The 13173-nt window shown below is 34.0% G+C and overlaps 1 protein-coding gene across 1 annotated transcript; it reads right to left on the bottom strand.

The window, feature by feature from the left end:
• Window positions 1-1088: 1088 nt before the first annotated feature.
• Window positions 1089-11769, bottom strand: LOC132731685 (mitochondrial inner membrane protease ATP23 homolog; the record flags this gene model as incomplete). The annotated part of the gene is made up of 3 exons (XM_060717899.1): window positions 1089-3741; window positions 10522-10611; window positions 11635-11769. Coding segments are annotated over 3 exons (432 nt in total), but the record flags the coding sequence as incomplete, so codon positions are not given.
• Between the last annotated feature and the right edge of the window lie 1404 nt (window positions 11770-13173).

Raw genomic sequence — 13173 nt, 5'->3', positions numbered from 1 at the left:
TTTTGTTTTCCTATACATTTGTCTACATAATTAATAATATATAACTTTTGTAGAGAACTACAAATTGTTGCAGCATGCCAAATATCTAAGCTATGGGCTCAGTTTGACTTAAATGGGTTTTCCTATTTAAGTCTAAATAAATCAAGTAACCCTGGGGCATGCCAGTATTGCCCCCAGGTGCATGATTAATATCAGTTTCGTAGAGGTCAATAAGGTCATGCTACATATCCGAACTCAAGACATTGTAGTTTCACACGATATATTTGTTTTCCTATACAAGTCTATATAAGTGACCCCCAGTGTTGGGCAAAGGGGCATGATTTATATCCATTTTGTTAACACCAACAAGGCAATGCTACATGACAAAAATCTTAGCTCAAGGCAATATAGTTTCACCAAAATAAGACTTAAATGTATTTTATTATACAAAACTATTATAAACTTAGTAACCCCTGTTGCCGGGATAATATAAACCTCAGGGGTATGATGTATACCAATGATGATGAAGTCTGCAAAGTAATGTTACATGTCAAATATCTAAGTTCTCTGGATTGCAGTTTCACACAATTAGTCTCGTGTTTTTTCTTGTACAAGTCTATATTAATCAAGTGACCCCAGGGGCAGGGCCAATATTGGACCCAGGGGCATGATTCATATCAGTTTTGTAAAGGTCAATAAGGCAATGCTCTGAGCACAATGAAACTACATGTACTTTGTGTTTCCCTATATAAATCTTGATTGAATATGCCCAAGGTGGCGCTAATTTTGATCTAAGGAAGCCCAAACCTGTGTTCTGCACATCGTCATTCTGCACATATAGGTAAAATTTCTGCCAAATAGTTCTAATTTATTTCATTTTGTTCAACAAAGCAAACACGAAATTTGTACAAAGTGTCTAAGTGTGACCTTGACCCGAGGAAGGTCAAACCTGCGCTCTACACATCATATAATTATGGTTAACATTTCTGCCAAGAAGTTTCAATTTTCTTTCACTGGTTCAAAAAATACAGGTAGATAGACGACCAGATGCATAATAATACATGCCCATATTATTTGGGTGTATAAAAACAATTAGAAATAACAATAAGTTTTCATTATTACTTTTTTATTAAATTACAAGTAAAAATTAATATCATCATACTTAAACAAATATTTCCAAAAAAATGAAACTTCAGTCCATTTAAAGTATGTCATTCTAATATATAATCTAGTTTTAAAGTGACATTATGCCCGTCTGTGTAGATGGAGGGTGTAAAGTCAAAATAACTTTTGATTATGCCACCACTGTTTTCAATTATATAGTCTAGTTCATTTGTACAATCAATAACCCATGTGACTCACAAAAAATCCTATTAATATTCTTCGGAATGTATTATTAATATTCAATTGATAAAAAGTGGGGCATTCTTTTTATACATGCATTTTAGTTAGTTGTTATATTTTATCCCTAACTTTTTACATTATCAATTATTGGTCAATGACCAGTAAAATAGTCAATCTTTTTAAATGTATAGCTTATTCAGCTAAACTTGAAAATTCAACAAGAGCTGTTAAAAGGTCAGCTTGCTCAACTAATCCCAGAGTTTGATAGTAAAACAAATGTTTGGATAATGAATAATATTCCATGTTAAAAAAGAGCCATAATTCTGTTAACATCAATGTAAGAAATGTAGGCCTTGGATAGTGACCATCTCTTATGCTCTCAAATAAGAATGTGAAGATTCAACTTATTAACTTCATTATTTGTGGAGATACCAACTTGCATGCAAAAACTAAAACAAACTAGAAATGTGTCATCACGCCACGGATGCCCCCGCATGCAGCCAAAATTTCAGATGTTATAATATTTAGTTCCAAATTTGTTTGCACAAACTTTTTTTTTCATTTTAAGTTCAAAGCCCTTAAAACTATTCAATGTTGACACAAACCATTTTTATACAAAGTTCAAGGCACTGAAGCTATTCAGCGTTAACCTTTTGTAAAATGCATATTGCATATTTGTAGCCAAAATAATGATTACATACACTTCCACAAAAGTATGAGTGCTGAAACTGAAAATTCAATTTTTTTCCAACATTCAAGAGAGATAACTTTGTCCAAAATCATTGAACCATGACCAAATTCAAACTTGAACTACTTATTCCTAAGATGTATCTATATGTCAAATTTGAGTTGAATGTGTACAACCATTGGGGAGATAATGAATGGTAACTAAAAATTTCTGATTTTTTTTCAAAGTTCAAGAGGGATAACTCTCTGAGCTATCATCAAACCATGACCAAATTGGAAGTAGACCAGTGAATTCTTATGACATATCCATATGTTAAATTTGACTTGATTATGTACAACTGTTGGGGAGATTATGAACGGAAACTGAAAATTTCCTTTTTTTTAAAGTTAAAGGGGCATTACTCTGCCAAAAATCATCAAACCATGACCAAATTCAAACATGACCTGTGCATTCCTTTGATGTATTCATACATCAAATTTGAGTTGAATGTGTAATACCGTTGGGGAGATAATGAATGGAAACTGATTTTTCATATTATTTTCAAAGTGAAAGGGGCATAACTCTGCAAAAAATCATCACACCATGATTAAATTCAAACTTGACAAGCACATTCCTTTGACGTATCCATATGTCAAATTTGAGTTGAAAGTGCAATACTGTTGGGGAGAAAATAAACTGAAACTGAAAATTTCATATTATTTTCAAAGTGAAAGGGGCATAACTCTGCCAAAAATCATTGAATAATCTTGACCTGTGCAATCCTTTGACGTATCCATAATGTCAAATTTGAGTTGAATGTATACAACTGTTGGGGAGATAATGAACAGTAACTGAAAATTTCATCATGGGGCATAACTCTGTCAAAAATCATCTGACCATGACCAAATTCGAACTTGACCTGTATCTTCTCATGATATATCCAAATTTCAAATTTGCGTTGGATGTGTGCAGCCGTTACTAAGATAATGAACAGAAACTGATGATGACGGAATGACGGAAGGACTGAATAGGGTAACACTATATGCCCCAGCCATTTTATGGCAGGGGCATAAAAATGACACCGACATCAATGCATGTCTAACAACTGCACTTTGTCATGATCAACAAGTATTCCACGTTTCATGATGTTACCTTTTTAATTTTTGTATAATTGGCTACAGTAAAGATTTTGCACAACTATAACGCAGCAGTGATCATAATAGCTTGACCTTTTCTTCAAAACAGACAAGCTAAAAATGAGCATAATGTTAAAATAATTGTTTAATCCAAATTCTTCATACCTCATGAACACAGAAAACCATTATATGTCCATTCTGGGACTAATTATCTAAAGTGCATCTTTCTTTCCCAGGTCCATTATTAAAATGATGAGCAATTACTTAACCATAACTTCCATAATTCTAACATCACAACTATTAAAATCATAGTCAATAACAATTAAAACATAAATATTGTGTTTATAACATATTTATTTGGTAGGTGTATCATTCTGCTTTATGAGATCAAAGGTTAAAATATAAAAGCTATTGCTCTTTATCCATATATCCATAAAGAATTCCTTCCTTTAAACTTTTTTCATCGTCATCTGTTCCTTTTCTTATCCTTCTACCGAATGGTTCAAGGTCATTATAACATCTATTAAACACTTTGTCTACAGCGTCACTTGCCTCTTGTTCAGTTACATTTCTAACTACCATAATTGATGTCATAGCTTTACGCTTCACACAGTTCTGAAAATACAACAATAGTTGATTTATTCCAATACTTTAGTTTTGACAATTTAATATCGCTTACCCAAGTGCTTTTGCAAGAACAGGCTTAAGAAAACTGATTTTACAATTTTGAAATTCTTGAAAGTGATTAATATAAGTTGCAAGACCTTGTTTAGCAATCAAGCTTAAATAAATATGTAATAATGTTTAAACCAAAATCAATAGTCATATAAACAAAAAAAAAATTGGTTGCCTGTTTGAGTGATGCAGATAGTAAAAACTGGTAAAAAGAAACAAACTATATCAAGTTAAGATTGTTTTGTAATATTTTTGTGTTACATATGTTTCTAGATTATTCTACATAAGTTACATACAGAAATATGTGTGGGCAGGTTTCAGAAACTGTCTCAGTTAAAATACCAGTACATGTATTAAACAGTTTAGTACCAAAACATATGAGCCGCGTCACGGCAAAACCAACATAGTGCGTTTGCGACCAGCATGGATCCAGACCAGCCTGCGCTTTACAACTCTATTACAAGTAGAGAAACTGATAGCCAACAGCATGGATCCTAATCAGACTGCGCAGATGCGCAGGCTGGTCTGGATCCAGGGGCGTAGCTAGGGCAATTTTCAATATACGCACAAGAGTATACGTGGGAGGTCAAGGGGGCCGCGTAGGTGCCTTGGTGGGGGTTCAGGGGGCGAAGCCCCCCGAAAGCTCCACGAGTAAAGTCATTTAAGGATGATTTGATTATACAATTTCACGTGCATTTAATATCACATTATTGTTGTTTAAATCCTAAAAAAACGTAATTTATTAAATACTTAAATTACACCCAGGGAGATACTTAACGCTGGCTCTTTCCTATTTAAATGAGAGTCCTCGATACTTCCCTTGTAGAGCAAGCTGAAAAAGGTTATAATCGTTTTTTTTTAACTATCTGATTTAAAAGCTTGTTTTTCAAAGATCAGAGAACGTTAGGCCAAGTAGAACATCTTTCTCATTGTTTTGGACTTTTCTTTCACTATAAATTTCGCCCAAGCAATGGTACGCGATTTAACAGTTTAATTTTTAAATCAAAATGAAAAAATAGGAAGAATACGTACCCAATGACCAAAAAAGCAAATCAAATAATCTAGATTAAAGACACTCTTTTTGAAAAAAACATTTTAAACAATTCTACAATTTTGACACTATTGAATGGTTGTGTTGGCTCCATCAGATTTGCTCTTTCGCATTGCTTATAACACCAGCAGCGTGTCAATCACTATTAATACTTTATTTATTTAATCAAGCTCTGTGAAATACGTTTTGTATTCAGCGAAAGGGGAGGTAAGGATCATGTTCCATCCAAGATAAAATTGGAATATATATACGTAAGGAAATCAAACAAGTTAATATTTGGTAAATGTTCTAGCAGCGTAATTTTTGGGTATTACCATTTTTACTATTTTCGGTGGTTTTTTTTTTGGTTTTGTTTTTTTAAATTGTTAAAAATGAGTCATTTCGCTTCAATGGTGATGCAAGAAAAATATAATCCTTTCAAAATTCATTGTCGAAACAAATTGCAACAGACTGATTTTCAGAGACATATCGAACTTGTACTTCTCATACCCATAACTGTCGGAACTTGCACACAAACTTTGTTATTTTAATCACATTTAAATTCAGTCAAATCAAATTTGTTCTGATATTAAGAAGGTGCCCTATTCAGCATAAAAAACTTAAGTCACTTATAGATATCACATTTATAATACCACACATTTAAGAAATTTCATTTCGACATATTGTCTTACATGTTTTTTTTGTGATATATTTGACATGTCGATATTATCAAAATGTTTGCATTATTTTCTTTTATTCATGAAATTAAAAGCATTTTAAACTTTTTTAAAAGCAAATGTATTATTTAGTAATATTTTACGGAAAGAGCTCTTATTCAAGCTACATGTGAGGTGAGTTTAATACAAAAGTTGATCACTCAAAAACGAAAGAAATGTACCTATATCTACATAAAACAAGAGGGCCATGATGGCCCTGAGGTCGCTCACCTGTATAGCCCCCCACCCCCACCCGGGGCCAATCTTTACCCAAGGGCTTTTATTTGTCTATTTGAACAGACTTGGTAGACACCCATAAGAAGATGTTTCATGCAAAACATCTAAGTTCTAGCTCATTGGGTTTTTTAAAAGAAGATTTTTTAAGTTTCTACTATACACATATAGTTAAAAACAATGACACCCCTCGGGCAGGGCCAGTTTTGACCCCCAGGCTTTTATTTGAACAAACTTTGTAGATATTTACTTAAAGATGTTTCATGCTTAATATCTAAACCTTAGCTATTTGGGTTTTTTCAAAGAAGATTTTTAAGTTTTTGCTATACACATATAAGGAAAATCAATGACCCCCGGGGCGGGGCCAGTTTTGACCCCAGGGCTTTTATTTGAACATACTTGGTAGACACCCATTAGAACATGTCTCATGCTAAATATCTTAGCTCTAGCTCTTTGGGTTCTTTAAAAGAAGATTTTTTAAGTTTTTACTATATGCATATAGGGAAAATCAATGACCCCCTGGGGCGGGGCCAATTTTGACCCCAGGGCTTTTATTTGAACAAACTTGGTAGACATTCACTAGAAGATGTTTCATGCCAAATATCTTAGCTCTAGCTCTTTGGGTTCTTTAAAAGAAGATTTTTTAAGTTTTTACTTTATGCATATAGGGAAAATCAATGACCCCCTGGGGCGGGGCCAATTTTGACCCCAGGGCTTTTATTTGAACAAACTTGGTAGACATTCACTAGAAGATGTTTCATGCCAAATATCTTAGCTCTAGCTCTTTGGGTTCTTTAAAAGAAGATTTTTTAAGTTTTTACTTTATGCATATAGGGAAAATCAATGACCCCCTGGGGCGGGGCCAATTTTGACCCCAGGGCTTTTATTTGAACAAACTTGGTAGACATTCACTAGAAGATGTTTCATGCCAAATATCTAAGCTCTAGCTCTTACAGTTCTTTAAAAGAAGATTTTTTAAGTTTTTACTATATGCATATAGGGAAAATCAATGACCCCCCGGGGCGGGCCAATTTTGACCCCAGGGCTTTTATTTGAACAAACTTGGTAGACACTCACTAGAAGATGTTTCATGCTAAATATCTAAACTCTAGCTCTTATGGTTCTTTAAAAGAAGATTTTTTAAGTTTTTACTATATGCATATAGGGTAAATCAATGACCCCCCGGGGCGGGGCCAATTTTGACCTCAGGGCTTTTATTTGAACAAACTTGCTAGACACTCACTAGAAGATGTTTCATGCCAAATATCTTAGCTCTAGCTCTTACGGTTCTTTAAAAGAAGATTTTTTAAGTTTTTACTATATGCATATAGGGAAAATCAATGACCCCCTGGGGCGGGGCCAATTTTGACCCCAGGGCTTTTATTTGAACAAACTTGGTAGACACTCATTAGAAGATGTTTCATGCCAAATATCTAAGCTCTAGCTCTTAGGGTTGTTTAAAAGAAGATATTTAAAGATTTTTCTTTCGGTTGCTATGGCAACCAGAGTTCTGCATGGAATTAAATTCTTTGAACAATTTTTAAAGGTGACCACCAAAGGAACATTCCTGTGGAGTTTGGATGAAATTGGCTCAGTGGTTTATGAGGAGATGTCATTTAAAGCAAAAGTTTACGGACGGACGACGGACGGACTGACGGACGGACGGACGACAGTCGGACGCCGGACGAAAAGCGATCACAAAAGCTCACCCTGTCACTTTGTGACAGGTGAGCTAAAAACAAATGAATTTTTTTTATAACTTTGTAAAAATAGAATCTACTACAATATAATCAGGGTCTTTCTGTTTGAAAGGCCCTGTAATAATCAAATACAATAAATCTGGTCTTTTTATACATTGCGTAGCACTAGTTTTTAAGACATTTTTTGCATTGAATTTTTTTTCGTTTTTTTTTCACCTCACAAAATGAATTGTACGCACGTGCGTATTTGGTGTATAGGCAGCGACGCCACTGGGATCCATGCTGGTCTCAAACGCACTATGTTGGTTTTGTTGCGATGCGGCTCATATTTAAAATAAATTTTAATAGTGTTTGATACACTATTGGTACCATTTAGGTTTTCGGAAAATTTGCCTAACATTTTGATTAAGCAAACCAGATTCTCTAGTTAGACAATCTTTGAGATTTATATAATATAACTAAAGGTCCTCTAGGCAATGCTACATGTCTAATATGCTAATCTGTTTAAAAATATTGGAATAATTTTGACCCTTTAGAAGTGATTTTTATAAGTTTTGTAAAGCACTACAAGGTGATAGTACATGACAAATAATTAAGCTCTGGGACGACCTTTAAATTTTTCATGTTTGAAGTCTTTGTTTAGCTCCTTTGACCTTCTTATGCATCAGTCTGGAACAATTTATACATTGAAGTGGGCCACCGAATTATCATTCCTATCAAGTTTGGTCAAAATCCACCAAGTGGTTTAGGAGATGTTATTTAAATAAATTGTAGATAACTGCAAATAGCAGACACACTGCCATCACAATAGCTGACTTATGAGCATGTTCTGTCCAGGTGAGCTAAAACAGGTAAGTTAGGAGCATGCCCTGGCTTTGTTATACAATAATGTTTATTTTCTATGATATATATTTCCTGTATTTTTACTCAGTTACATCCTCTAAAGTTCTAAACAATAATTTGTATCATAAACATAAAATCTTTAAACAAAATTCAAAAGGAAAATGACAAATTTATCTTAATGCAAAGTAAATATAGTAATATAATACAGAAAAGATAAAAAACAAGAGGGCCATGATGGCCCTGAGGTCGCTCACCTGTATATAGCCCCCCCCCCCCCCCGGGCCAATTTTTACCCAAGGGCTTTTATTTGAACAGACTTGTTTGAACAGACTTGGTAGACACCCATAAGAAGATGTTTCATGCTAAACATCTAAGTTCTAGCTCATTGGGTATTTTTAAAAGAAGATTTTTAAGTTTTTACTATACACATAGTTAAAAACAATGACACCCCTGGGGCAGGGCCAGTTTTGACCCCCGGGCTTTTATTTGAACAAACTTTGTAGATATTTACTTAAAGATGTTTCATGTATAATATCTAAACTCAAGCTATTTGGGTTTTTTCAAAGAAGATTTTTAAGTTTTTGCTATACACATATAAGGAAAATCAATGACCCCGGGGGCAGGGCCAGTTTTGACCCCAGGGCTTTTATTTGAACATACTTGGTAGACACCCATTAGAACATGTTTTCATGCTAAATATCTTAGCTCTAGCTCTTTGAGTTCTTTAAAAGAAGATTTTTTAAGTTTTTACTATATGCATATAGGAGAATCAATGACCCCCTGGGGCGGGGCCAATTTTGACCCCAGGGCTTTTATTTGAACAAACTTGGTAGACACTCATAAGAAGATGTTTCATGCTAAATATCTTAGCTCTAGCTCTTTGGGTTCTTTAAAAGAAGATTTTTTAAGTTTTTACTATATGCATATAGGGAAAATCTATGACCCCCTGGGACGGGGCCAATTTTGACCCCAGGGCTTTTATTTGCACAAACTTGGTAGACATTCACTAGAAGATGTTTTATGCCAAATATCTAAGCTCTAGCTCTTACGGTTCTTTAAAAGAAGATTTTTTAAGTTTTTACTATATGCATATAGGGAAAATCAATGACCCCCCGGGGCGGGGCCAATTTTGACCCCAGGGCTTTTATTTGAACAAACTTGGTAGACACTCACTAGAAGATATTTCATGTCAAATATCTTAGCTCTGGCTCTTTGGGTTCTATAAAAGAAGATTTTTTAAGTTTTTACTATATGCATATAGGGAAAATCTATGACCCCCTGGGGCAGGGCAAATTTTGACCTCAGGGCTTTTATTTGAACAAACTTTGTAGACACTCATTAGAAGATGTTTCATGCTAAATATCTTAGCTCTAGCTCTTTGGGTTCTTTAAAAGAAGATTTTTTAAGTTTTTACTATATGCATATAGGGAAAATCAATGACCCCCTGGGGCGGGGCCAATTTTGACCCCAGGGCTTTTATTTGAACAAACTTGGTAGACATTCACTAGAAGATGTTTCATGCCAAATATCTAAGCTCTAGCTTTTACAGTTCTTTAAAAGAAGATTTTTTAAGTTTTTACTATATGCATATAGGGAAAATCAATGACCCCCCGGGCCGGGGCCAATTTTGACCCCAGGGCTTTTATTTGAACAAACTTGGTAGACACTCATTAGAAGATGTTTCATGCCAAATATCTAAGCTCTAGCTCTTTGGGTTCTTTAAAAGAAGATATTTAAAGATTTTTCTTTCGGTTGCCATGGCAACCAGAGTTCTGCATGAAATGGAATTCTTTGAACAATCTTGATAGAGCTTCATACAAAGAGTATTCCTGCCAAGTTTCATTAACATTGGCCTTGCGGTATCATAGAAGATGTCCTTAGAATATTTAAAATGTGGACGGACGACTGACAACGGACGCCATTTGGTTGGCCATCCTAAAAGCTCACCTGCACTTTGTGCAAGGCGAGCTAAAAAAACTGTTTGAAGGTAACAAATTAATTAAGATCAAATTTGCTGCAAATACATGTATAATTATTTCATCTGTTTTGTTATTTATAATAGAACCCAAATGACATCCTTTGTACTTCTCAGAATAAAATCTATGCTTTTGAAATTATCATTAACATTATCATTAACCAACAGAGACAGCCTAAGGTTACTTGTAATTTCAATTAAATTTAAATAGCTGAGACTTACCACATGTCTGTTAAGATAGTTCCATGGTTTCGCCTCCCCATTTGCAAATGCACTAACTAATGTGCAATGGAACATATTAGCTGCTCGAACCTTCAAAAACAAGAAAATGTATCAAAATGTTGTGAAACACTAAACAAAATGTCCAGCCAGGAACTCTTTAACTGGTCATAAATTATGAAAATGCTTATCAAGTGAAATGACCTTTTGAAAACTGATCATTAAATTCATTATGTTTATGCTCTGCTTGTAGAAGTTAAAAAGTACTAAAATAAGATATTAAACCTATTCCCTAAATAAAGAAAAGGGAGAAAACTCATTAACTTAACAGTAGTTGACATATATGTATTATGTAACTTTACAATGAAATTTTTAAATATAAGTTTGTTGTCACTTAACCCTGTCAGTTAAGATGGGGCTAATTTTGTCCCTAGAAGCATGCTTTATATGATTTTTTAGAAGACCAAAAAGTGGCGCTACATGCCAAACAGACTGATAACCAAACTTACATAATACACAATGTTTGACCATCTTTACATCATTTTTGAGGCTTTTACTTTATTTTTAGAGCTTTATTTACTATGCAACAACTAATGTAACTTTGATATGCTGACTTTAAACTTTCTACAGCCTCAGAATCTCAGTTTATCTAAAGGGGTTTGCAGAAATTAAAGAAAGGCAGTATTGTTACCTTAAAGCAGTTACAGGTTATTTCCTTATAAAATTTAATAGCAGTTAACCTGTTATTGCACTAAGGTGATGGTTTGCACCTTTTTCATGTGCTATATTTAATATGCACTTATTTACCAGATTTTACAATAGTTTAAATGTCATTGATTATACTCAATGATTTATAAATTAAAATGAGCCGGGTCATGACAAAACCAACATAGTGTGTTTGCGACCAGGATGGATCCAGACCAGCCTACGCATCCGTGCAGTCTGATCAGGATCCATGCTGTTTGCTTTAAGTAGAGAAACTGAGAGCGAACAGCATGGATCCTGATCAGACTGCGCAGATGCGCAGGTTGGTCTGGATCCATAATGGTCGCAAACCCATTATGTTGGTTTTGTCGTGGCGACGCTCAAATTAAAATAAGATGCATTGGTACATACCTCTGTGCAAGCCATATGTTCAATATTACTGATGTCCAATTTTGCGCGACAATGGTCAAAGGCATGCAACATCTCATGTGATAGAACATTACAGCATGCTGCTCTGTTCTTTATAACATTCTGACATACAACAACCTGCAAATAAATATATTTCTAGGATGTAAACAGGTTGATCAACACAAGTGACAAATAATAATTGTACATAATCGCATAGTCTGTTGTTTAATCATGGTTTATAGCAGCACCTTTAATTTTGATGGTCAATCTTGTTTTGTCAATATAATAGTTATTTATTTCATGTTTTTCAGTATACAGTGAAATTATATTTTAATAATGTAACAGTAGCCAGACTATATTTGAATCTGAATGAAAATTTGACAATATGAATCATAAATATGTAGGAATATCATCAGAAATACACTCTGCTGTGAATAAAATGTGTTTGGTTATGAGAAGCACATGAAAATTTCATGTAATATCAAAGAACTTTAATACAACAAGAACATCTCACATCATTATTTGATGATGTCATGAATAAGAGTGCATGTCATTACATGGACAACTGGTAGATATTTGTTATATTCTGGATGTGTGCTGCTTTAACTGTTTTATCCTGTCACTTGTATCAATTTCGGCCCGATAACAAGGTGCCATATAGTTTTACTGATCTACGGCACTTGATCACGTGGTATGCATGAATGGGCACCTCTTTGCCGAACTACTTTTCAAGTAAAAATATAATTATTGTTATAATGTTGGACTTTATGTTTGGTGGTTAAATTTCAAATTTTTTATGAAAATAAGCTTTATGTTTAGTGGTTAAATTTCAAAATTTTCATGAAAATAAGCATAAATCTGAAGGCATGCTGCTTTAAAATAGCGTACTTGATTTGATTGTTTTGCACATGCTGTTTGGCGCTACATTGTGATGTCACGTAAACAATACTTTAAACGTCTGTACAGCGTTAACGACTGAATAAAAGATATTGGTGTTCGAATTCATTTTCTTAGTTAGACCATTTTCTTCCATTCTAGATAGTTTTCACAACTAAATTCGACAAAAAATTGTTTATATTTATCACATTTTTCAAACAAAATGGCGCCCTCAATGTGAAAATACACAGGGAGATAATAAGAATGGCGAGTGCATTGTTGTAGAATAATGCACGCTTCGGGCCTTCTTTGTTTATATAGAAACATTTTCGATAGTGTGATTAAAGGTAGTTTGCCTAATAAAATTCTTTAAACAAGATTGCATTTGAGAAAAATGCTATGCCACCGCAATAATACAACACTAAATAGTAGTGTAGGAACAGATTTTTTTGTTTCTATACAATTGAAGATTGTCATAATGCATATCTAATTCTTATTATCAGATTAGTGGTTTAAATCTATTTGTTAACTCAATAAAAGATCAGAGTAGGAATATATCAATGCACTTGAGTCTAGTGAATTTTGGTGGTGAAGGTCATATTTCACACAGCCTAAAATTTCCATGACTGCATCAAAGGACAACATGTAATACACTTTGTCAAAATT

This window comes from Ruditapes philippinarum, unplaced genomic scaffold (assembly GCF_026571515.1).
Source record: "Ruditapes philippinarum isolate M1 unplaced genomic scaffold, ASM2657151v2 ctg21144_1_1_1_1, whole genome shotgun sequence".
Classification (NCBI taxonomy): Eukaryota; Metazoa; Mollusca; class Bivalvia; order Venerida; family Veneridae; genus Ruditapes; species Ruditapes philippinarum.
Note: the sequence above shows the minus strand (reverse complement) of the source record. Positions and strands in the feature narration are given on the sequence as shown.